This window comes from Leptinotarsa decemlineata, unplaced genomic scaffold, assembly GCF_025532065.1.
Source record: "Leptinotarsa decemlineata unplaced genomic scaffold, Ldec_3_MD MMD2_P_RNA_scaffold_5, whole genome shotgun sequence".
Lineage (NCBI taxonomy): Eukaryota > Metazoa > Arthropoda > Insecta > Coleoptera > Chrysomelidae > Leptinotarsa > Leptinotarsa decemlineata.
The window spans coordinates 11,009,317-11,036,689 of NW_027412532.1; the positions used below are offsets into that span (position 1 = coordinate 11,009,317).

General features: G+C 35.2%; 1 protein-coding gene across 3 annotated transcripts in view; it reads left to right on the forward strand.

Annotated features, from left to right (window-relative positions):
• The window catches only part of ninaC (STKc_myosinIII_N_like and MYSc_Myo21 domain-containing protein ninaC), a 53,009-nt gene that overhangs the window by 17,925 nt on the left and 7,711 nt on the right, over positions 1-27,373 (forward strand). For all 3 annotated transcript variants that reach the window (XM_074169528.1, XM_074169527.1, XM_074169530.1), the window contains exons 4-11: positions 194-424; positions 908-1,074; positions 4,993-5,083; positions 6,217-6,498; positions 10,937-11,325; positions 14,089-14,631; positions 18,306-18,598; positions 21,455-21,723. In XM_074169528.1, the coding sequence (XP_074025629.1) occupies positions 194-424; positions 908-1,074; positions 4,993-5,083; positions 6,217-6,498; positions 10,937-11,325; positions 14,089-14,631; positions 18,306-18,598; positions 21,455-21,723 (2,265 nt within the window). The remainder of the gene's footprint in view (positions 1-193; positions 425-907; positions 1,075-4,992; positions 5,084-6,216; positions 6,499-10,936; positions 11,326-14,088; positions 14,632-18,305; positions 18,599-21,454; positions 21,724-27,373) is intronic.

Here is a 27,373-nt window from a genome sequence, read left to right on the forward strand (position 1 = left end):
AGATCATCCACATAAAACAAATGGGTGACCTTGTGCCTTCGGTTTCCTGGGGTGCCACAGTATTTCTGAGAGGATATTTCTGAGCGCAACGGATAATGGCAATAGTGAGATTCAGTAGAGAAGATGCAGATGAAGAAGAGAATAATAATTATTATTGTTGTCCAATAATAATTTAAAAATTATTTTTTCGCAGGCTGTTACATACCTGCACGAGAATAAAGTCATCCATAGGGATATAAAGGGTAGTAATATTCTGCTAACAAGGGAAGGAGAAGTGAAATTGTGTGATTTTGGATTATCAAAGAAACGGAAAAGCCACGATGAAAAACTATCCGCAAGTTTAGGGTCGCCTAGTTGGATGGCACCTGAAGTGATAAATGCTAGCAAAGTCACAAACGAGGCTGGAGATGGATATGACAGCAGGGTGAGTGTTATAATCAATTTACAGTCTATCAAGAATCCTTTGATAAGGCGAATTGTTCCGTTTAAATTATAACGGTAAAATGCCAGAATAACACAGATTTTCTCAAATTACACAACAGCTTTCATGAAAGCATGTATGCAATCTTTGTTCACTGGAAATCTAAATTGAAAAACACAACAAAATATCACTGTTTCAGAAGCATGACCCACCTCAAAAAATGATATAAGTAAACAACCTTTCCTAACATTCAAGCTAAAAAAGTGGAATGTTCTCTGTAGCTGAGAGTCACCAAAAAGTGAACAAAGATTTCAGCATAATTCTCCTTGGTACAGATATTACTTCTTCTAACATGTATTTCCGTGTTGAATTCATAAGCAGATCATAAATGTTATTCTCATAATATCACTCATCAAATTCAGTTCTTGTGATTGTTGGATTTGTTAAACACATAACATTCATTCGTCCACTTCAACCTTTTAATAGGCCGACGTTTGGTCAATCGGAATAACAGCCATCGAGCTTGGGGACGGCAAAGCTCCTTTCGAAGAGATGCATCCTACAAGAGCATTGTTTCAAATAGTGACCAATCCCCCTCCTACGCTGAAGAAAGTATCGAATTGGTCTGAAAACTATCACGATTTCATCAGCGAGTAAGTTTTTTCATCAGTAATACTATCTGATTATCCAGAGCGATGTTTGAGTAAATAACCGAAATAAAGCTTCAGAATTTTCCACTAACAAATAAAAGGCATTTCGTTCACCTACTTTTCATCAGAATTCGCGTATAAAGACACTCGTCAGAATTAAAAAGGACCTTTTTATGGAGATCCTGCAGCATCAGAAAAAACCTTTGAACGCTGTGCTTTGCCTGTGCGACAACAGTGCTAAATTATTTGAAAAATAGAGGCCATGTTCAAGAACTAATTTCATGAAGAAAAGGTCATATAAAGATAAGACCAGGAAATCCAGTATTTCTAAGATACAAAATGTTGAGTTTTTCTATCCTATTCTTGTTTTATATCAATATTATTTTCCATGATAACAGATTCATTGAGCCATAATTTTATAGCAATTAGTGAGTCCTGTGGTGGCTCGCGACACAGTTTAGCAAACATTATTGGCACAATTCGTTGGAACAATTCGTTCAGCTCAGTCTCAACTCGCTATACTGTAAGTTGAAGGACTTACACCTATCAGAAAACAACTACTCCCCTACGAAGGGCGTTGGATTATATCCAAAAGTGCAGGATTCTTCACCAAAGTTATTCCTGCGTATGCTGTTGGCGATACAACTGCCGAAAAAGATTTTTAATTATTGGAACACACTTGCAGACCGGTTTCGAGCTGTTTTGCCACTCGTCATGGGATTTCCCCAAGGATCTAATTCGGGACGGCTGTTATTTATACTTTTCATAGATGACATATACGCTTCTATCAACAAAGCTAATATTTGCTGATGATTCAAAGCTTTTCAGAGAAATACGGGATTCGTCTGATTGTATGTTGCTTTAAAGGAATTTGAATTCACTCCAAAAATGAAGTGAATTAAAAACTTTCTAAACTCTTTCTAAATGTTGGAAAGTGTAAAATTATGACTTATGCTCGTTTATTAAATCCATACCAGTTCAATTATACAACTGATAATATCGACTTACCAAGATGCTCTCGACGTAGGAATCTTATTTGACAATAAACTTACATTTAATGCGCACATTGAAAATATTGTTCAAAGAGCTTCTAAGTCGCTGGGATTTGTTATAAGAAATTGCAAAGAGTTTAGATCATTTAAATGTATTCTTTCAGTTTACTATAGTTTGGTACAAAAGTAAACTAGAGTAATATAGTTCTGTCTGGAATCCTAATCAAACAAAATACATTGATGCCTTGGAAGGTGTTTAGAAGAAATTCCTCAAGTTTGCGTATTATAAGGAACATGAAAACTATCCGGTTAGAAATTATGAATACACTTGCCTTCTGACTGAATTTAATTTTGTGACATTGAAAAAAAGAAGAGAAATTGCAGATCTCATTTTCATCTATTTTCTGGTCAATGGTCCCATTGACTCACCAACTCTACTGTCCCAAATTAATTTCAATGTACCTCGATATACGTCCAGATCAAATATCACATTCCGCATTAATGTACCCAATTCTCAGCACCATTTCTACAGCCCGTTAACCTATATGTGCCAAACTATCAATAAATACTCTATAGATTTATTTTCTTTTACCCTGAATCAATTTAGAAATAGTTTGTATAGATTAGTTTCTAGCTGAATATCAAAATGTTCACTTATACTTACATTTATCTAGAACTAGTTACCTGCCCTATTATTGTATACTCCTTTTATTGGGTCTTGGCCTGTTGGATGTAAATGAATAAATGAATAAATAAAGTCAATGATTTCCGATAATTGAAAATCTAATTAAAAATGAAAAGAGAAATGAATATTTCTATGTTTTTTACCATATTTATTGGATACTACAAACTACATCAATTTATTGAAAATCTAATTCCTTTGGAGTATCATTCTTTGAACTAGACTGAAACGGACAGCAAACAACAGGTTTGTCATCGCCCCATCTGCCTGTGAACGAGGTAACCAACCGCATATCCAAAATAAGGAAAGAAAAGCATTAACCTACAGTGTAGGAAGTTGAGACTGGCCTGAAAGAATTGTTCCTTTAGATGATTTGATTTATAGCCAGTCGTCAAGTATGCCCACTGACGATATATGAAAAGCAAGAACTAATTGTTCATGATGTTTGTTATTTGTTAAATCATATTCACTGGAAAAGTGCTAACGTATATTCACAAAAAAAAAAATTTTCAGAAAAGTTCAACATCCAGTATTTGAAAAACAATGAACTACCGAATTTTATAGCAACTAATTTTTATATAATTAGCTCCTGAACACCTCCTTATATTTTTTCACCCCAACTAGAAAAAGCCACTCATAAAATGCTGTTCTCCAAATGAAATAATTTTCAAGAAGTGTAGTGAGAGATGAATTCAGTTGAATCTCCGAGTGATGGATAGCTATAGTTTGCGAATCACCACCCGTGAAATAGAGAAAAATTGTGAACCTCATTCTGTTAATTGAGTCAATAAAGGTAACAGGTATCTGTTATTTTACTCACTGTTGATCCATTGATAGGTACTTATTGGAATATCTATCAGTATACTCATCATACAAAATTTAACATATTTCTCATTCTGGTCGTCACCGATTGTAGTATTCTTATAAAATTTCTACTAATATCTGTCATAATTATAAATACACTATTTACTCAATTTAGAATTCAACTCGGAGTTTCTCAAATCTAAAGAAATGAATTTAAAACTTTCAGGCTAGTCTCGAATATACCTATACAGTAGATTGAATGGACTGACGCCTATCAGAAAACAACTACTCCCCTGGCTAATACCACGAAGGGAGTTGTAGTGCAGGAATCCCCAAAATTTCCTGCATTTGCAATTGGCAATACAACTGAAAGATTCGACCTTCAATTTTGAAACGTATATAATTCAACGCCCTTCGTGGTATCAGCCAGGGGAGTAGTTGTTTTCAATTTTAAAGCTCATTTCTATAGATTTGTTTACTGCCAGTCTTCAAGCATAGCCCACTGACTAATAAGAAAATTTTTCTTCCTTATTCAGAAGTATCGGGCACATTTAGGATATGCAGTTGGTTAGTACCTCGTCCACTAGATGGAGTGACATTTTGTTGTTCGCTCCAACTTAGGAAGAAGAATGAAATACTTTGAAAGAATTCAGATTTTCAATTCTTGAATATCATTGACTTTAGGTCGATGATGGCCACTATCTTGCACTGATGAGTGGCTAATGAGCCTGAAACCGGTCTGAAAGTGTGCCCGTTCCAAAATTGAAGGTCGACTCTTTCAGTTTTATTGCCAATTGCATATGCAAGAAATTCAATGTGAAGATTCCTGCACTGACGCCTGGTCGGATATAATCCAACTCCCTCCGTGGTATTAGCCAGGGGAGTAGTTGTTTTCTGATAGGCGTCAGTCCATTCAACCTACTGTGTAGGTATATTCGAGACTGGCTTGAACGTTTAAAGTTCATTTCTTTAGATTTGTTTACTGCCAGCCTTCAAGAATATCCCACTGACTAATAAGAAAGTCTGAGTTTCTCATTAATCGTATTTACAACTTTCAGAATTTCAACATCACAGTTAAATAAGCAAATAACTTTCTATTTCGTAAATAATGAAAAATATATTGTTTCCACTACCTTCCTGATAGTCCTCGTAATTTTTTGGCATTTCTACTGCTAGACATTTCGAGAAAACGAATTTTTCAATCGCTTTCGTCTGACCATACCAACAACTTCATCATATTCTTTCTGATGTTCCATTTTGTGAAATCTCATTAAGACTAGTTCAAATAAGCCAAGGTGTATCCAACGATAACACAATATATTTTATGACATATTTTTCCAATAAGATTATCTGAATATTTTTGATTTGAATTATACAACTGTAAGTTCAATAATGTCTATAATTCATATTCTAATCTTGTAAGACTTTTTGTTTCTATTGCAGATGTTTGGTGAAGAATTATGAATATCGACCCTACGTTATGGAAATTATAGAACATCCTTTTCTGGAACAAATTCCTGAAAATAATTATCACGTAAGTATTATTGATCTTCAAATATTCATTTGACTCTCTTATTGATGAAATGAACTGACTTTTTTATTTTCCTTTTTTTCACAATTTTGATTTCACCATATTCAACGACAGTATACGGATATTTTCGGAATTGTGCAACGATCATGATGTAATCTCAGATTGGGCTAGAGAGAACATATAGTTGTTTCTTGGTACTATTCAGTTCATATTTGGAATATATTGATGATTCAGAATTTCCATTGATTGTCGTTTTTCAATATGATGAAATGAAGCATCTGCCTGTATGTAGTTTTTTTATCAAACGCTTCCTGAATCTGAACAGTAAACGATATATCAGATTAGTTCATTAAACGCTTACTATCTTTGAATTTGAATAAAACAAAGTGTGAGAGACGCGAAATCAACTGCCTCGGATTCTCCTGCAGACTCTCACATACAGCGGTGACATTTTCGGCAGATCTTGCGTTTCTTCAACGTAGGGGTTATTGGTCGATTCGTTTACTGAACCACTGGACTCAAATTTATCCACCACATTGCGACTAATTCTCTCGCTAGGAAGATTATGGCGACCGTAAAATGGGCGAAGCGCCCGTTTCGTTGCCCGAACAGAACACCCATTTTGTTGTTTGTTGTTTAATGTAATATCCGTCCATGGTAATTTGGCAAAAACGGACTGAATAAATGAGAACCACTTTGACAGATATACTTCATCAAGATTGCCGTTATCAATTGTCAAAGTTCGGAATTTCCTGGTGGAAGATCCTAAAGTAGGCATACATGTTCGATTAGAGACATGGGAACAAAATCTTAATCAACTATTATGTGATTTTTCTTTTTGTTTATCAACAAATATCATTGAGACGTGATCAGTCACTTCAATACCTTACCCAAAGATGAGACTCAAATAACTTGCATGTTCACGAATAATTTTATCACCAAAATCCAAAATATTTCGAAATTATAACCCGTAAACATTCATTAATAATATATGCAATTAATAAAATCCCACAGAAACATAGTTTTTTCTTGACAAGAGCAGAATCAAATAAAACTTTCAACTTCATCCACCTCTACCCTTACTTCAATCCATGTCTTGAAGAATTTTATTTTTATTTCATCATTGCTTGTTTCAGCTGTCTCTCGAAATGAAGTCACTGGTATCTGACATGGGTAAAACGTATCCATCCGAAAGAAACCCAGAAATGAACGTTCATGGAAAATTACTGAAAAAAGGTATAGATTTTGATATGGTACCCATGTACGAAGAAGATTTGGCAGCACTGGACAATATAAACGAACGGGACATATTGGATCTACTGCAAAGGCGTTTCGAGATGGGACAGTGTTACTCATTCATTGGTGATATTCTGTTGTCACTGAATCCCAATGAGAAAATCAATATGTTCGGGAGGGAGGTATGTATTTATAGAAATCAGCAATTGAGTTGCAACAGACACATGAAGACTTTTGCTGAAGTTCTCCCTTTTCATCAAAACACAATAGTTAGTGAAAATGTATGTTAGAAAATCAACCAAATTGACCAAATTAAATTTTCTTTGGCATAATTTCTTAATCATGAAAGAAGCCAAATATGGAAATCGATATATGATATTTGAAAATATGTTTTCATAGTCATCTTAAAATTTTAGACGAAACTCGAACACATGATGGAAGCTTGAAGGGTCACATACTGTATATTTAATTATTATTTCCTCGAAAGAATTTTGTAATAACAAAATGGTCTGAACTCTTAGTGCTTTTATATAAACTGAAAAAACGTGTTTTCAATGAAAAGCGCCAGAACAGTTATTGAAATTATTTATATTCGTGCATCAAATCCCCAAATAGAAAATTTTTTAATTCAGAGAAAACTCAATGACCCATTATATCAGTATTTCAGTGTACATTAACTAACAACAACATATGCAGGAAATACTTTTGTGAAAATAGAGTTCTAGAGAATGATATCGATAAAGAATGTGAAAACGTAGATAAGGGTGACTCTTTATTGGTGGTAAGGTTTCTAGAAATGAACATATTGAATGATATGAAAAATTTCACAAAAAGTAAACATTGTACATATCTCATTAACTACCTTCCAAAATGTAAATCATGACAAAAGGGAGATATCAAAATCATAATTCGAAATTTTGGCGGACTCGCCAGTGTTTATTGTTCAACTAAATGTCTTCTCTTTCGATATCATCTAACAAAATATTCGACTTGATTCACTCTTCGAAATCATTTCAATTCAGTTGTGATTAAATTTTACCTAAGACAACTGGAAAAAATCACATGATATACGGCATTTTTCAGGTTGAGTTTCTGTAAACTGGCGGAGGTGTTGATGTACAATGTCTAAATGGGCTCATTCAGGCTAATTTAGTTTTTTATTAAAAATTATATATTATTCAAGTAAATCATCTCCCAAATATCCCACAAAATTTTCCGGTTTATATGTCAATTAACAACTGAGCAAAAGCAATTGAAAATGTGAGATCGCCCCCGGTACATCTTGACGTCACACCAGGCAAACGAGCTTCGAGCGGTGGCATTCGGGCCTGTCGGAGATTATGAGTCGCTGCTATCGACAATTCAATTTAATTTTCTTTAAAGTAATGTATATATCAATTATGGGTAACTGGCATAATTTCGGAATTTTTCTATGATGTAAATAGATCTTCGCTCAATATTGTTTTTCTAATCCCAGTTTTCAACTGATATTCCGAACAAAGTAGAATCTGATGATGTATCAACAGAAGTCATGTCTGATGTGCTCAAAACTCTCACTGTTCTCGAGGGAACTTAGCGGTAATTTTTTCCAATACTTTCTGTATTTTCTAGTTCTTTAGAACGATTTCTTTTTCAGTAGTAAATAATACACACATCGGAAAAGTCTAGGGATATTTTTAAAAATGGCAATAATTTTTTTTAGATCACTTTAGGGAAAAAAAAGTTGACGGGTGATTATAAAACGAATGTAACTTACAACAAAATTTATTAAATGGTCAAAAATACTAAGTGCGCATACAAGCAAAACTAAAAAAAAGTATGGCTCTTCTTTGGCACCCCGAAAAAAAATCATAATTCAAAAAAAATTGGAATCGGTACAGAGTATGGCCTCCACGCTGGTTTATTACGGCCCTACATCTATCGTGCATCGACAAACTGAGATTGTCAATGTCTTGTTGAGGTACATTTGCCCATTCAGCGATTGAAAGCTCTCCTAATTAAAACGTTGTGTGAATGTTCCCCATATGCGGAGTAATTCTTCGTTGAAGCATGTCCCACACATGCTTGATGGGATTCAGGTCCGGTGATTGTGCTGGCCATGGCAATACATCAACTCCTTCGTTGGTGAGCCAGTCAGTCACTAGACGCGCGACATGTGGACGAGCATTATCGTGCATTAGGTGGAAGTTTTCACCAACAGCACCATCAAACGGACGGACGATAGGTAGAAGAATGGTGTCGAGGTACTGTCGAGCTGTGAGGGAGCGATTTGGAAAAACGAGATCGGTTCTGCCGCCGATCATGATTCCGCCCCATAGCATTACTGTACCACCTCTGTATGTGTGGACTTTCTGGACGTGTCTCAAACGTTCATTATTTCCAGGTCGTCTCCACAGTCTTACTCGACGAGAATCTGGATGAAATCCAAATCTGGATTCGTCTGTAAACAAAACTGTGGCCCAATCATTTGCATCCCAGTTTTGATGTTCTTGACACCACTCTAATGTTCTACCGCGATTGCCTCTCGACAAAGGTGGACATCTAAGTGGCCTTCTGTTGTGGAGATCTGCTTTATGCAGTCGATTTCTGACAGTATCACGACCAATGGTTACCTGGTGCGTCTGCTGCAACACGTTAACCAACTCAGGTGCTGTGATTGTCGGTTGTCTTCTTGCGGTTAGGACCAAAAATCGGTCTTGAACTGCAGTTGTAGCGCGTCCTCGCCCTGGATGTTGTTCGGCTGGACTGCCAGTTTCACGGAAACGCCGCCACAATCGACTGATAACACTTTGGGAGACCCCCAAACGAAGAGCTACATCATTTTGTCGCATGCCACCTTGAAGAAGCCCTACAGCTCTATTCATCTCAGCCAATGGTAAGTGATGGCGTTCCATGTTAAAGCACAATATTTCCAGTTTAATTGCTGAGCAAGAACTGCATAGAATGTACAAACTCGACACTTTCAGATTATTCATTTTAGCCGAAAACCTACAGTTTGTAAAAAACTTGATAAAAGATTAGTTATCGTTTTTGCAGGCTTTGTTCAACCCATAGAAATGTACAGGGTGGTCGAGTGTATCAATTTAATCGAAATTAAACGACCTCATGCATTTATTTTTATGATATTTAGTATGTTATAAAAATATCCCTAGACTTTTCCGATGTGTGTATTTACGGTCTGTTAAGCTTTTGATTTTCGAAAAACCTGTTTATTAACTTGAATTCCAACATCAAAGGTATTTTCCTGTGTACCTGCTTAATCAGACATGATCTTGATTTCCAGAGATATCTTCGTTACAAGTATTCAATGAAATTTGTGGGGCTTCAGATGTATGGGCCGTCGGTCTATCAATCTGGCAATCAAATATATGCGGAATTACGCCTGGTTTCAATATAATTTTTCCCACTTTCATAGTTTTGATATACACGTAATTTTCTAAGTCTGTTTCAACCTAAACTTCAAAGTATTGCTCAGAATAAACTATAATTTTTTTTTAATAATCATTATCATTCATACATTAAAATGATCTTCGCAACAAAAATGCGTCCCTTTGGCAGATACAAAGTTGCCCCCCCCCCCCGCATAGCGCGCTTTCATAACTTTCGTAACAGTGAAATAAAAATTTTGTCTGGTGCAGTTACCGAAGAATTCTTGCATTTAGGAACGATGCAATACTTGTAACGTTATTTTTCATCATTATTAATATTCACGCAGTTGACACACTGCAGTAAACAACACACAACTTACTTTAGTACAAGAACTTTAGCACAAGTATTTCGCTTATCCGGCAGCACTCCCTTGTCGCCGAGTCGACTGATGTGACGTCAAGCTTGACCACGCCCCGTTTCGGTGAACGCCACATTCAACAATTGATTTGAGGGGGAAGATGAAGAGTGAAAATTCAGATTTTTTGCAAATGTACTATTTGAAACATAAACTTTCAAATTATGAAATAAAAAAAAATGTTAAATGAGCCCATTATTTCATATATCTTAGTTGGTTATGTAAACTTGCTTCTTAATTTTCGATATTTTTCTTCAATACACAGACCCTCAAAATTAAATAATAAAAATGTCTTCTGATCGAGTAAGGCTGCAGTAAAATACTCATCATATTAAAAATGACAAACGGTATTGGAAATCACTTTTATATATAAACCAATCATGGAGATGAAATATACACCGTCAGAGAATATTTCATGAAAGGTCTTTCAAAATTATTTGATTTTTCCAATATACTCATAAACGTAGTCAATCGACTCATGTTTACGCCACTTCAATAACTTTACTCTGCTCGATTCTAGATTCAAAGATGAATTTAATCAGAAAATAATCGATACATGAAATATCATTGATGATATTCAAGTGAATTCAGATTATTTTATTCAAATATTCATTCAAGAATACTCGTTTGTGTGTTTTGAATCAATATCTGAGATCCAATGACTAAGAGACGTTGGCTATTAGTCATTAGAGCTTATGTTATATTTTTTGTTACGGAAAGTTAGGCTATAAATATTCGCAAATGATATTTTTTAGTTTCAATGGGTTTATTATTGTTCTTCTTCAAACCATTTTTTAAATCAGAATTCAAATTTATTATAACTTCATCATTTTCAGTTTCATTCGAAATACCACTCGAAATCAAGATCCGATAATGCCCCCCACATCTACCAAATAGCAGATACAGCATATCAAAATGCTCAGCATCATATGACGCCCCAACAAATTGTTCTTTCCGGAGAAACCGGGTCAGGAAAAACATCTAATTATCTTCATTTGATCGACCATCTGTTTTTCTTGGGTGAGAACTCCAGCATTGGTTCTGAGAGAATGAAGAACGCTTTGAAACTAGCCCATTCTCTCATTCACGCGTCAACCCCTTTCAACCCCTACTCAACAAGGGCTGTTTTCAAGACAGACGTTTCGTATGGAAAGACAGGAAAACTCACATGTGTCAATTTCAAGGGGCATTGTTTAGAAAAGTGTAGGGTATCCAGCAAAGATTTGTAAGTATTATTTGTTTTATTTTCAATCATTACAATACAGGATGTGACATAAGTACGTTAAAATATTCAAGTGACGCATTCCTGAGACAATTTCAAGAAAAAAAGTCTATATAAACTTATGTCCGAAAATGCTTCGTTTCGGAGATACGGGGTGTTGAAATTAAATTTTTTTGTTCGCTTTTTGAAAATAACTCTTGCAAAAAATTAGTTAGTTACACGAAATTTGGTACCCGGGGTTTTTTTGACGTGGTAAATCATAATTTAGTATTAATTTTCATGTAACATCTAGAGGGCACTGCGTACGCTGTCATTATGTATTTCAAATTGTCCTAACTTTTTTGATAGTAAACTTTTGGGAATTTTCATGAAAAAACCTAATTTCCACACCTTTTCCAAGTATGAAAGGTACACCTCCTAAACAACGCTGGAGGTGATCGTTTTCGAGATATTTACAATTTTCTATATCGATGCATATTACTTTATAGCCAAATTCGATTTCAATAATTTTTGTCACTCTCCGCTTGCAAATTGAGTTTATTAAATCGAGTAGGCTATGAAAGTTTGTTTATAAAAATAGAAGTTCGCATTCAACTATTAATTGAGAAATTCACAGTTCGGAGTGCATAACGTGATTTTTTGGTACCATGTCCGACTTCACGAATGCTGAAATGGTTTTTTCATACGGCTTGGCTGATAAAAATTCAAGCGAGGCCAGACGCATCTATCAGGAAAGGTATACCCATCGCGTGACTCCTTGTGCAGCGACATTTGCGAATCTTTTCCGGCGACTTTCCAAATTTGGAAGCTTTGAAACAAATTCTGTAGTAGGACAGCCACGGACTACAAGAACTGTAGAACTGGAGGAGGCCATTCTCAAAGAAATTAGTGAACATCCAGAGACAAGTACAAGAAAAATTAGTCAAACTTCAAATGTGAATCACATGACAGTTTACAGAATTTTAAAGGAACAGCAATTATATCCTTATCATATTTAGCGTGTCCAGGTACTTAGGCTACGTGATATCCAACCACGTATCGAATTTGCTCAATGGCTTCAAAGAAAAGTCGAACAACATCCGCAAATTTTATCGAAAGTCTTCTTCACAGATGAGGCTAATTTTTCAAGAAATGGTATCATGAACTTCCATAACAACCACATCAAGGCGGAAGATAACCCAGTTGCGATAACGCAAACTCATTTCCAAGACAGATTCTCTTTTAATGTATGGGTAGGCATAATTGGGGATAATTAAATTGGGCCCTATTTTCTCCCCTTACGTTCGAATGGAGATGCTTACCTACATTTTTTGGAACACGAGCTTTCCCAACTTATGGAAGATGTTCCCATTGGTCTCCGAAATCACTCTTGTTTTATGCACGATGGAGCTCCTGCTCATTTCAGTGTGATAGCAAGAAATTTTTTAGATGTAGCATATCCCCAAAGATGGATAGGAAGAGGAGGCACTGAACATGCCCCCGAGGTCACCAAACCTCAATTCCGTCAATTTTTTTTTGGGGACAAAAATCACTAGTTTATGCTAGCCCCATTAAAAACGAGGAAATGTTGAGGGTTCGCATCATAGCTTGCTGCGAAACGATAAGAAATACTCCGGGCATTTTTCAATGGGTGCGGAATTCTTTGATGAGGAGAGCAGAAGCTTGTATTACTGTTGGGTGTCGTCACTTTGAACAGTTGTTGTAATAGTTGTCTCGTTCAATTTTTATATGCTCATTTTCCTAATGAATAACATAGTACTTCTCCGAATTGTTTTTTTTTGCAAACCTCGAAATGTAGCACTTTCTAATCGAATAATTAAACCTGACAAAAATTTTTTTATTTGGATTGAATAAGCAGTTCGATAATGCTCAGTATAGAAGAAGTCTGTACGGGTATACTGCGTATAAAGTTTGATGAAAATAACTAAAATTCCAAAAAACTTATGACAAAAACCTACCATGTTTTGGAAATTTATAACAATCTGTATTTCTAAAACGAATCATTCTTCGTTAATCATTTTATAGGAAAAAGTTATTTATTTTGACGAGATCCACCTACTTAGTTTTTGTAACGTTCTCAGCAACTTCACTTAGCGCCCTAGGAGCTAGGAGCTAGGAGAGCGATTACCTCCAGCGTTGTTAAGAAGGTGTATCCTTTTTACTTGGAAAAGATGTGGAAATTAGGTTTTTTCATGAAAAGTATCAAAAGTTCACTGTCAAAAAAGTTAGGGTAATTTCAAATAAATAATGACAGCGTACGCAGCGCCCTCTAGATGTTACATGAGAATTAATACGAAATTTTGATTTCTCACGTCAAAAAAACCCCGGTTACCGAATTTCGTTCAAATAACTTGTTTTTTGCAAGGACTATTTTCAAAAAGCGAACAAAAAAATTCAATTTCAACACCCCGTGTCTCCGAAGCGAAGCATTTTCGGACATAAAGTTCATACAGACTTTTTTTCTTAAAATTGTCTCAGGAATACGTCACTTGAATATTTCCACGTACTTATGTTACACCCTGTTTATACCGATTATTAAAACTATATCGACCCTCATTTAATTTATTGTTACAATTTGATAACTTTTTTCATTTTTATATGTAACATACTTGTTAACTTGGTTCCACATTCAGCGGGAGCTAAAGAACTGATCTGATATAATAAAAAAATTCAATGCCAGATGATGAAATATATTATCCATTCGTTGAAACTTTCGAGACCTTCGAATTCATTAAAATATATCCGATATGCAAAATTTTGTTGCAGGAATCAGGGAAACTTCCACATATTTTATTACCTCTATGACGGAATTGTAGCAGCTGGAAAACACAAAAGATTCAAACTGAACTCCAAGAGAGCGTATCGTTACCTAAGAGTTTCCGATAACTCAAAAGATAAAAATCACAAAGAAGAAATCGATATCAATGTCTACAAATATTCTAAAATCGCCACTTACCTCAATGATCTGGAATTCACGGAAGAACAAATCTCCATGATTCACTCAACCATTGCAGCCATCCTCATTATCGGAGAGGCAGAGTTTGCAGAAAATGAAGATCTGTCGGCAGTGTTGGTGAATAGAGAGGTTGTTGACGATTTTGCGGACTTGGTGAAAATCGAAAACAAGAAAATTCGTTGGGCTTTAACCAACTACTGTTTGTTGAAAGATGGTGACGCCATACGAAGAAGAAACTCCTGCAGGGAAGCCTGTGAAGCCAGAGATGTTCTCGCGAATACACTTTATGCTAGACTAGTGGATTATGTTTTGGAAACTATCAACGATAAAATGTCGTTTGGAAAGGCAATATTGTGAGTAAATTTTTCAGTAGATTTACACCGATATTTCGATTTTTGATGAAATGAAGCTAGGAAACGATGGAAAACCAACATTTTTGAGAAAGTGTACTCGAAGATTTGACTAAATGTTTTGGTTATCAATAACTTCCATATTCCAATAATGGAAAACTGAAAACAAATATTATTTCAATCTAAAAGAAGTTGAATGGTCAGCTGACTGGTGATGACGGCCTATTGATGACATTGCGTGTATATTGAATGAACATTTCGAAACATATCAAGTTCTGATAACTCGATAAACCTGCCATTCGAACGAAATCATCTGTTTAAAATCTGTTTAAAAAATTTGTTTTTCCGTTAATCATTCATAAAGACAAAAAACACAGGATTCATACACAGTTCCATCTGTCTATTGTTTTACTCGAAATATTAATTTCTTCATCTTTTGGTCGGATCAAATGAAGTTGCTTTTAAAATTTAAAGTTCTAGGAGATATCTAAACTGCGGAAAAATAAAAGACTCATAGCTGATACCACGAAGGGCGTTGAATTATATACGCCAGGTGTAAGTGCAAGATTCTTCACTGAAGTTCTGTATCCCTATCTGTAGAGTAGGGAGAGTGAGTATAGGCCCACATCACTTAGGCAATATGTGATCCATTGTACATCCTCTCGAGGAGTCGTCCTCCTAGGTCATCGTCCATCCTGCCCTCTCCAGGAAGGTGGACAGGTCACTGGAAGACATCTCCTTTATATCATCAGGTGTAGGCCAAGACTTGCCGAACACACACTCTCTCATTGACGATAACTACGGACACTCACATAGGACATGCCTGACAATTTCATCTTTCTGTTCTCACATCCTGCATAGAGTTGTGTCTACTAGCCCCATATTATGGAGGTGTTTCCTTAGTTGACAGTGGCCAGTTAGAAATCCTACTGTAGCGTAGATTTTTCCTGGTCACCGCCAGATATTTCTTCGGCGCCAGCTTCACAGGGTCGCCCAGGGTGATCCTGGCAAGATTGCATCCTTTGATTCCGTCCCATCTCTTTGGGAATTGAGCATGGGTGTAACGTTTGGCTAGTTTCGCAATTGTCGGAGTCATCAGGCCATAGGTGCCACTGGGTCCTGAAATTCTCAGTCCAGCCACTTCCTTGGCTAAAGCTTTGACAATGCGATCACCTTCACTCCTGTCGTGTCCTCTAACCCACCTCAGGATAATGTTGTTATCCGCCGAGCCTTTGGCTAAATCTTGGTGGCACTCTAGTGTCTACTATCATTGCAGATTGTTATGTTTTTGCCAGAAATTCCTTTCCTGGTTATTTCTTTTGTGGCGATTGAGGTACCAGCCAGTTCTGTGTGAACCACGCTGGTATTTTTCCCATTTGCGTCTGATTCTGTGTTCAGTTTTATTTGGATTTTGTAGGGTTTATTAAACACAAACCTGGGTTCAATTGCATCACTGGCTGCCTGCAGCAGAGGTTGCGCAGTAAACGCTTCTCGCCATAGGCTCATCCTCAATTGACCAATTTCTACCCTCACACCAGCCGTGCGCAATCGTAACATGGTCATTAACGCAACCTCCTTAACGTACAGGTCCAGAGGGTTCAGATTAGTGATCAATTCCATTATCGCAGTTGGTGTCGTTCTCATGACTCCTCACGGAGTGAGGTCCCTGGATCTACACTGGCGCGTCCCACTGTCCTCCGACCTTGTTCATAAGCCACATAAGCTCTTTTGCTCTACTCTGTAGGTGAGAGTTCTATGTTAGCTTCCTGTCGAGAATAGTACCAAGGTATTTCACCTCTTCAGAAATGTTTAGTTTGTTTTTGGAGATCTCGGGAGGTTTTGAGCCCGATAAACTTTTTTTTTCTGGTAAATCTTTCGAATTTTTACTTCAAATGATTTGATTAAAAGCCAGTCTTCCAGTATGCCCACTTACTATAGGTGAAATTTATTTGTTTATACAAGGATTTGGGCCTATTGGGATATGCGCTTGGTAAGTATCTCGTCAACTGGCGAAAGGGGCGATGACGTATATATTGTTTGTCGTTCGCTTCAGCTTTGTTCGAAGTATGATAGATACTCTGAAAGGAATTCGATTATCTGAAATCATCGACTTCATGTTGATGATGGACACTAACTTGCAATGACGAGTGGCCAAATAGCCCGAAACCGATCTTCAAGTGTGTTCCAATTCCGGCGGATATAATCCAACGTCCTTCGTGGTATTAGTCCGCGGAGTAGTTGTTTTTTGATAGGTATCAGTCCATAAACTTACCGTATAGCTAAGGAAAGACTAGCCTCAATTATTCTTAAGATAATTTGAACAATCACGATTTCAACATTTCCTACGGCATACTCCATAAAAAATATAGTGGACATAAATTGAACCTGCTGGAGTCTCTGGAAATCAATTCGGGCAAATATCTTAAATCCCCATTGAATAACCAACAAGACGTTAACCACTCACCAATGTTAAACCTTCTTTCATCAAGCCAAGAATGATTCATATTCAAAATTTACCTGCTGCCCAAAAATTGAGATTATAAACTGAGAGAGGTAACTGCTACTGTTGTATACATATAAGAAATGTAGACTAGTATGTGTACAATTACTACCGATGAAGCTACGGTGTTAGCGAAAGTCTTAATTAATAATCTAAGACAAATACCGAGGAGAAACTATAAGTGACTTTCTTTGAGTGCACTTTTCAGGGTCATAAATTACACATCTAACAACGGAGAAATTCAAACTCTGAAAAGTACAGTAGTAGAAAAACTCATCCCTACATTATAGGTCGGAGGAACCAGATGGCATTTATCCAGTAATGCTGCGAAGAAGACAGGCAGTTGAAATTCTTCAGCAAAAGGAAGCCAAAATGAAAACTCACGTTGTAAATAGTAACATGGATGAACTCCCCATAAAATGTTTCACCTTTTTAATTATGTATCACATTAAGTTCTCTTCCCAGTCAAATCCTGAGAGTGACCAAGCGGAGTGTCCCTTCCACATATAACCAGTTATCTTAACTTAACACAATGTTTCGATTTTTCTAACGGAAAATTCTAGATCGAGGAGAAAAATTGACATTTTCGGAATCCAAAGAAGAAAGTGCCTAAATACCTATCAATCAATTCGTTCAGCATGCTTTCAATACTCGTAACAGTTCAGTTAAGGCCATGACTGTTCCACGATGCAGTTCCACGCATAATCAAACATTTTTAACGTATCTTGGACCTAGCTACAATACAAGCTTGCTGAGGTAGCCGTAACTTTCATTAGTTCTTCTAAGACTATATAATATCTATGTTTCATGTATCTATTTCTTTTCTTTTCTCCGTGATTCATATGCGAATGCTATCGACTTCTCACCGGAAGGTTTGTACAGCAGATAATTACAGCTTCTTGTCATGTTTCCCAAAATTTTTCGTAAGTGGAAAGGCGTTTATCCCCGTCTATGAACAGGGGACCAAAGCGAACTTTCATTTGTATCACTTTGTAATTTAAGTTTTGACTTGAAATGAAAATTGAATGTAAAATTGACAACAGTGAAATTCAGTTTTAAAAATTGGTAAATATCAATGTATTACGGCTTTTTTATTACAAGAGTTTTTTTCTGTACACATAATGAGTTTAACGATGACAATGATTTTTTTTGAATATAACATTCGTTTAATTTTTAGTGGTGTACGGTACACAATAAAAATTTTGGATTATTTTGGATTCGAATGTTTCAAGCAGAATGGATTCTCACAACTTCTTGTCAATGCTTTGAATGAACAACTTCATTATCACTTTCTTCAAAGAGTGTTCGCTTGGGAGTTACAGGATCTGCAGAGCGAAGATATAGAATTCACCTACTTCTCGTACTATAATAACAAGGATACATTGAATGAATTATTGGGAAAACCAGAAGGAGTTTTGTCTCTATTAGATGATGCCTCTAAAAAAGGACACAGCGGGCGATATATCCTAGGTGAGTGATCACAAAACCAACAAAATATTTATGATCTATAGACCGTTTCTTTTAACATGTGGTAACATTGCTACATTCTAAACCGTTACAGATAAAAAGACGATTGAATAATAATAATAATATTTGCATAACAAAATATTACAGATATAATGATAACACAGAATTGCAAACAAATACCGTTGACAATCAAAAAGTGAAACACTTCTTTTGAGTAACAAATCAAATTGAAAGTCAAAATTTGAAAATCTCTAATTATTACACTAAAATATAATGTAATAAAAATCTTTCAATTCAAAAATATAAAGGTAACACAGAGTTGCAAACAAATACCGTTGACTCTCAATGAGTGAAACACTTGTTTTGAGTAACAAATCAAATTGAAAGTCAAAAATTTAAAAATCTTTGGTCATTACACTAAAATATAACATTATTATGAAAAAATGAGAAAAAAGGTAACTGTCATCGGGAGCAATACAATGGTCGAAAAAAATTTATGGATACTCTCGCCCTACTCGAGTTATACGGGGAAAACCAAAAATGCTGTTTTTTGTTTTTTTTCGAATTGAATTGTTATTTCGGAGAATATCAGTAAATAGAAAAAGGAAATTTTATTGTATCCGAAGTTTACTATGACAATGTAATAATAAATAGTCGATAATACGTTTCGTGCCAACATGGACACCAACATTTGTTTTAATACAGACCTGCCTTCATTTCAGATATTGATGAAGCAGTAAAATCACCATCCAAGGGTATATCACATTTAATATTTTTATAGCATTTCATTTAAAGCAACTACCATCACCAGCGACAACAATTTTAAATTACATTACCTCGTTATTTCGTTTGTGAATTGTTTTGATTTCTTCAAAATATAATTCAGACAATCCGATAAATTCGACAGGGGGGTATCCTAACACAACGAAAATTCTACTTTTTCGTTTTGAATTTTTTGTATTGCCGTAATCCTTCCTTCAAGGCTTATTTCTCCCTAATCAATTATAATTCGTAATATTTTTATAATTCTCAATCCTGGCAGTAACGAAAATATCAGTTTTTGGTCAAAATTCGATTGTTGTATAATTTGGTATGATCAAATAGCATCTCAATTCATTTACCATTTTGAACACGTAGGGTTTGCTTGGTTTCTATGGCAGGGAAAATAAATGCGTTATCATGCGCTATCAAACATATCAAAGATGGACTGATAGGCTATTCAATTATGCAAAATCAAAAAGAAATCCTCTTTTGGCAAAGAATATGTATGATGAACTATGTCCGAATCGTCGTATTCCGAACATCCAAATGTTTAGAGGATTAAAAATAAATTTGAGGGACTATGGTGCATTTGATATAAAGAAAACAAGAAAATATGTGGTTACTGGAAGTGTAAGGAATCAAAAAAATGTTATTAGTGAGCAAATATTAGGTAACACATAAAAATTTACACAGTGGAAACAACTTTTTTTTAATTTAGGATTGGCCAGTTACAAAAATTATGTTACTCAAGATTGCCCACGAAATGAGGATTACTGTAAAATCTACCAGAACTATTTTGAGAAAGAACAAATATAAATGCTACAGGATACGCAAAGTTCATCACCTCAATGAAAGGTATTACGGAGGGAGAGTTCGATTTGCGAAGTGGTTAAGACGTAGAAATAGGGAAATTGGAAATATTTGTGCAAAAATAGTATGTACGGACGAATCAAAATTCACCAACAATTGTTGTTTTAACAGAAATATCTATTGAAGTTGAAATAATATAAATGAATATTTACATAGGGAAACCAATTTCCAAGAAAGGTTCGGAATGAATGTTTGGTTGGGAATTGTGGAAACAAACATCCTTGGCTTTTTCTTTCACGCAGATCATTTGAACAGTGGAATGTATCTTCATTTTATATTCAATGAATTCGATGGTTACTTAGATGAATTGCCACTGAATATCCGCCATGAAATAAAATATTTTCAACAGGACGACTCTCCTACCCATAATGCAGCAATAGTAAGGGAGTAAGTAGGTTTTTCCCGTCTGGAGATACATAAAGGATAAAGTTTTTCCTACGTCAAATACAGATATAGAACATCCCAAACAGACAATAGAATATGCATGTATTAGTATTACACCGTTTATGATGGAAAATTGCCATAGAAATTGTCTGGACCGACAACTTATATGCATTCAACAAAGAGGTGTAGCTTTGATTTTCCGTATTACTCTCATTTTTCCCAAAAGATCATGATGAAATAAATTATTTTTCTGTTTGATTGTTGTCACTAATGATGATGGTTATTCCAAATGAAACGCTATGAAAATATCAAATGTGATAAACCCTAGGATTGTGAATTTATCGCTTCATTAATATCTGTAATAAAAAAGAAAGATCCGTTTTAAAAAAAAAAAGTTGATGGTGGCGATGTTGACACGAATTGTTTTATCGAATATTTATTATTACATCGTCATAGTACACTTCGAATATAGTAACAGTTTCCTTTTTCATTTTTTTATATTCTCCGAAATGACAATTCCATTCGAAAAAAAAAACGGAAAAAAGCAGGGCTAGTGTCCCCGTAAATTTTCTTCGACCATTGTATTGTTCCCAATCACAGTTATCTTTTTTCCCATTTAATTTACAATGTTACTACATGATAAAAGAAACGACATGTATAATGTTTGCATTAGATTCAAAATGCAGTGATTCTAATTAGTCAGTTCCTGAAAATGTTATCAATTTTATATTTTCTTCAAAATTGATCAGAAGCTGGAATTCATTAATTACCTCGTATTCCATAAAGAATATTCTGTAATCTTTTCAACAATATAATTTTCTTTAATTCTATCATATATTTTAGATAATATGTACAACGAAGACAAAAGGAAGGTGCTAGTTTATAATGAAAGCAGCTTCACTGTCACACATTTCACGGGAAAAGTTACCTACAGTTGCAAGGAAATGCCCGACAGGAATCGCGATTTTCTACCTCAGGAAATCATAGAAACCATGAGAGGTTCCACTAACCCCATAATAAGTTTATTGTTCACCAATAAACTTGATGGCACTGGAAACGTCATCTTGCCTCCCGAGGAAATCAAGAAGTCAAAATATACTTTCACGCCAAAGGTTTGAAAATTATTTTTTTGTTCAAATATTTTGGTGAAAATGACAACCGATCCACTGATAAATTTCTTCAGCTACTCAGAGCATAATATCGCCAAACAGAAAAGTATTAGTTGTTTTAAAAGTTTTGTGCATTTTTAAGAGTCTAACTTAAACTGTAATATCTCAGTGAATACTCATTCGATTCAATCAAAATAAGTTCAGTTTGAATCAGTGTACTTTAGCCAACGTAACACAAGTCAAAATATTCCGGCGGCATGAAAATTGTGTGCTCGGGATTCGATGAGGCTGACAAAGGGCGTTTTTGGCTGGCCCTGATTGGCGAAAGTACTATCGGTGGGAAAGTTATCGAAGTGGTTGGAAATATGGTGGTCGGTTGGCGAGAGGTCTGGAGAGTACGGTGGATGAGGATGAACTTCGACGCTCAATTCGTTCAATTTTTGTACGGTGGTTTGTAAAACCCGCTGAAGGATAGGATCGAACTTTTTTTGTTGACCAGTGTCAGCTGCTGCTGACACAATTTTCAGTACATTTCGTCGATTTTCTCAAATAGTAAATCATGTAATATTCTTTGTTTTGATTGAAAATTGGTTCTCATGGAATCAAGAGGCTGATACTTTTCTATAAGGTTATTTATTGTAACAGGTTAAGAGGATCTGTGTTCACATCGAGACTATGAAATATACTGATTTTCCAACGTTTCCAACGTGTCCTCAAAGTATATATTTCTACATACATTACACGTCCCTTTCAAAATAAAACAAGAATACAATATAAAAGTATTTCAAGATGAATTTAATCTTTGTGGGGGCTTAACGAATCTACCCCTTCTCGTTTGGTAATGACTGGAACTTGAATTCGAGGCAGACATTGATTTGCCAGAACACATTGTACTATCTTGACTTATTCCTGGAATAGAATCTTGTACATCTTGATATGTTTCGGGAAAATATTCATTCTGCTTGAGAAAAACAGTTGGTCTGAATGATTGTCTATTTCTTTTGTACTCCGTTCCGTTAGTAAGAACATTGTAATCATCATTTCCTGATTTGTTAATTATAATTTCGGGCTCCCAACCTCTAATATATTTTTGAACTATCACAGGTTGGTAAACATCAAGCTCGGGCATTTTTTAGTTCTCACATCATAATATAGTTTTTGCAAATTTTGTCTTTCATATAATTTCTTTCCCACCCCTTCCAATGAGAAGTGAGGTTTCAATATTTTTTCAACTACTGGAAGCGTAGATCTTAGTTTTCTTCCCATGAGAAGTTCGCTAGGAGAAGTTATGTCCTGTTTTGGGGTGATATTACAATTCAATATCGTAAGAAATGGGTCCCGTTTATCTTCAATAGATTTACACAAAATATTTTTATTGTTTGAATCATGCATTCTACCATGCCATTAGAACGGGCACAATGAGGACTTGACATGTAACGATATATCCGTTATCGTCATTTCATTGTATTCATAATACGATAAAATGTGACATCTATGAATTCCATGTAACCGGTATTGGCAAGTGTTCCTCCTAGCATAAGCCATCTTTGGTTCACTAGTAACGTGAAGATAGGTAAGGAGAGAAGATGAAGGAGGAATTTTTAAGGAAGGGAGAAGTCTCTGGTAGAGTTGAGAAGGTAGAGCTCGATATCTTAGAGTTTTTTTTGGATGTGAAAGTAATGATGCTGATTCTGAAAAATCTGAATATTTCATAGTGATCACAGTGAATTTCAGCCCAAGCTATCTATTTTACATTCTATTTTATTGAATCCAAATTTTTGCTTCATCGTTCGGAAAGCTCCACTCTGCCGCTGAACTCGGATTCAAGCAAGGGACCTGTCTCTTGGTTGAACAAATCTCCGGTTCATAGATCGAGATATAACCAATCTCTCCTCATTATCTATATCTTTGTAGATTGGTTACAGACTTCAAGTGAATTAAGGTTATAATCCCATTTCCTAATTTAAATGATTTAGTGAATTTTTTAGTGGTAATTTTTTTGTACAAAGCATTGTTTTGTTTCCTAAGACATATTCAGTGGTGATTTCAAGGTTAATTTTTTTTGTATAAGATTATTTATTTGCTTATACATGTTGACTCCTGAATTCAAGGTTAAATTGTTTTATATAAACTATTGATGCATCAATACAAGAGTAGTATAACTAAGAGTAATTGTTGTGAATATTATTTAATGTATCTATGAATGGAACAGGTGAAACCATCATACTAACAGGGTCAATCTTTGTTTTTTTTTTTGTAAATATATGTATTAATTTTTGTGAATATATGATTTTCTTGCTCGCCTGATCACAGAAGGGAGTTTTCATTACTATCTTCGTGATGGTATTTTGTATTTTTTTCCATCATAAAATAAAAAAATGCTGGCGCCCAGCCGTTCAAATATTCAACATTCATATTTTTACTTGCTTGACACATTAAAAATCAGAAACTAGCAAAGTTGTCCAAAGAACTCACACCGTTCTCTACTGACTAGCCTGGGCATTCAAAGTAGCCCCGACTAAGTTACATATTTTGCCCCACGTTGGGCGCCAAGTAACCATGATCATTTTTTCAGCATAGGAGCTGACGCCCAGTTCTTCCTTTATCACACGCATCTTTTGTGATGGGTCACCCTCCACCAGGATCCTCAAATGGTAGTCCTGGATTACTGTAGGTCGACCTCTTCAGAACTCATCTTCGAGGCTGAAATTTTCAAAACTAAATTTCGCAAACCAACGTCGAACAAATGATGATTGATTTTTCGGGCTGTTTTGGCAGCGCTTTGGTTCAATTTAAATTCGTAGAGAAAAATTCGATCGAAAGTCGATTAACGACATCATATAGTGAGGTGGAAAGAGGTGAAAATAAATAGCATCAATATATAGAGTACACATTTCTCTATCGTGCAGCATATACCAAGAAACAGTAAAATAAATATTTATTGAGATATGGAGCTACAAAAAACATGATATCAAAACTGACAAAACTTTTGTAACAACCAAATAGTAACCATATATTTCATTGTAGTCATGAATAATTTCTTATTTGTGATATATCTAAAAAACAGTTTGGTATTTTTAATTTTTGTTCAATTTTTAAAACTAAATTTCGCAAACCAACGTCGAACAAATGATGATTGATTTTTCGGGCTGTTTTGGCAGCGCTTTGGTTTAATTTAAATTCGTAGAGACAAATTCGATCGAAAGTCGATTAACGACATCATATTATAGTGAGGTGGAAAGAGGTGAAAATAAATAACATTAATATATAGAGTACACATTTCTCTATCGTGCAGCATATACCAAGAAACAGTAAAATAAATATTTATTGAGATATGGAGTTACAAATAACATGATATCAAAACTGACAAAACTTTTGTAACAACCAAATAGTAACCATATATTTCATTGTAGTCATGAATAATTTCTTATTTGTGATATATCTCAAAAACAGTTTGGTATTTTTAGTTTTTGTTCAAGTTAATATGAAAAATCATTGTCAGTTAGCCTTTCAATTATTATCTTCAACTGGAGGGGTAAATTTTGTTATGATCTATCACAGATGTTATTTTGTGCGAAGTGAATTTTGACACAAAAGTCAATCCCTTTTTATCCTTTGATCCATTTACTGTACATCAGTCTGCACACTCCTACCTTGGGCACCCTTCAATATTTTTTCTTCACTTCTCTCTTGCGGAAAAGACATCGAGAGGATCGATAGAAGACTCAATCTTCGAATATCACAGATGAACGAAGCTTCAAAGACAGTCCGTTGTTTGAGCCTAGCACCAATGACTTTCAGGGTCGATATTTTCATGTATTCTTTTTTCTCATAATACTATATCTTGTTTCTTGATTCCTTCAATTCTTCTTATTTGATAATAAAATTTGAATTTCAGTCCAGCTTTTCTCTTATCTCCTAAGTTTTGCTGTCATTCTTCATTGAACTATTTTGATTCCTTATCCAACTTTTTCTTCGCTGGTATATCATAGGCTCATTTCCGTTTGTCATACCATTTTTTAATTCTCGATATCACCCCAACTAGCGTCATGATCAAAATCTTCTTTTGATGAACCTAGATATGTGGTCGACATCTGTACTGACAACTCAGTTTTAGTCTTATTTTCAGTCATTCAAATCACATTCTTCCTTCAAATGGAACAAAATTATTATTCTGAGTGAAAATGCAGGTGTATCGTTGAAGATGTATGAAATAGAATAAAAGTATTAATGTATCGTTGAAGATGTATAAAATAGAATAAAACTATTAATAGATTCATTAAAAGTCATGTTTCATCAACCAAAATGGTAAGATTTGACATGCACTTTTGGATTCCAACAATTAGTTCCATAACCGCCTCATTTGTAGTAACTTCCTATTATGAATATCATCATTACAATTTTGAGTTGATTAAGAAAAGGAATGCTTACAATTAATTTCATTAACCGCTTATTCAGTTCATTTTCAGTATCAGATTCACAACACAACAAAAAAATATTTTTTGAATGTTTCCTACACTGAATTAGTCAATTTCTACTAATTTTGGGGTGATAAAAACGAAAATAACAATGAAAAATTTTTATTAGCTCTGGTTTTTGAGATACACAGTACTTAATCTTGAAGAGTAGTTATACTATACGTGAAAAGTGAAAGTACATAAAACAATATTGTTATGTTTCTTTTAGAATATTTTAAGTACAAAATTAATAAAAAAAAAACATTATTCTTAGTGTTTTGACAAATAAAAGAAGTTTGTACCACCAAATTTCAATTAAGTCCATTCGATTCATTGTAAGATCGCTGTCGTTTAGCTTGTCTTTTATAAAACACTTCTGGAGCATCCCTACACACAGACCAGCAGTAGTCTGCAAGCATTGCTTCATTCCAACGGCCCTGATATCTCTGTTCCATTAAGGCAATGTCTTGATGGAATCTTTCTCCATGTTCGTCACTCACAGCTCCACAGTTTTGTGGGAAGAAATTAAGATGAGAGTGAAGAAAATGAATTTTTAAGGACATGTTGCATCCAAGTTGGTGGTAAACTTGAAGAAGCTCTTTAACCAATGCTGTGAAGTTATCATCTCTTTTGTTACCTAGAAACCCATGTACAACCCCCTTAAAGGCTTCCCAGGCTCTTTTTTCATTTCCTGTTAAAATCATGTCAAAAGCAGGATCATTTACGATTTCACGGATTTGAGGCCCAATAAAGATGCCTTCCTTGACTTTAGCATCACTCAACCTGGGAAACTTTGCTCTCAAGTACTTAAAAGCTTGTCCTTCCTGGTCCATGGCCTTCACAAAGTTTTTCATTAGTCCCAACTTAATATGTAATGGGGGAAGGAGAACATCCTTAGGATCTACAAGAGGCTCGTAAACTACATTTTTCTCATTAGGGTTTAGGTCTCGTGTAGGCCAGTTCATTTTTTTATAGTGAGATTTTCTATCCCGACTGTCCCACAGACACAAAAAACAACAGTACTTAGTGAACCCTAATTGCATTCCTAGGAGTATAGCAATGACTTTCAGATCACCACAGATGTGCCACTTGTGTTGTTCATATTTGATTGATTGGAGAAGTGTTTTCATATTTATATACGTTTCCTTCATGTGAACTGCATGACCTATAGGAATAGAGGGTAGCTGATTTCCATT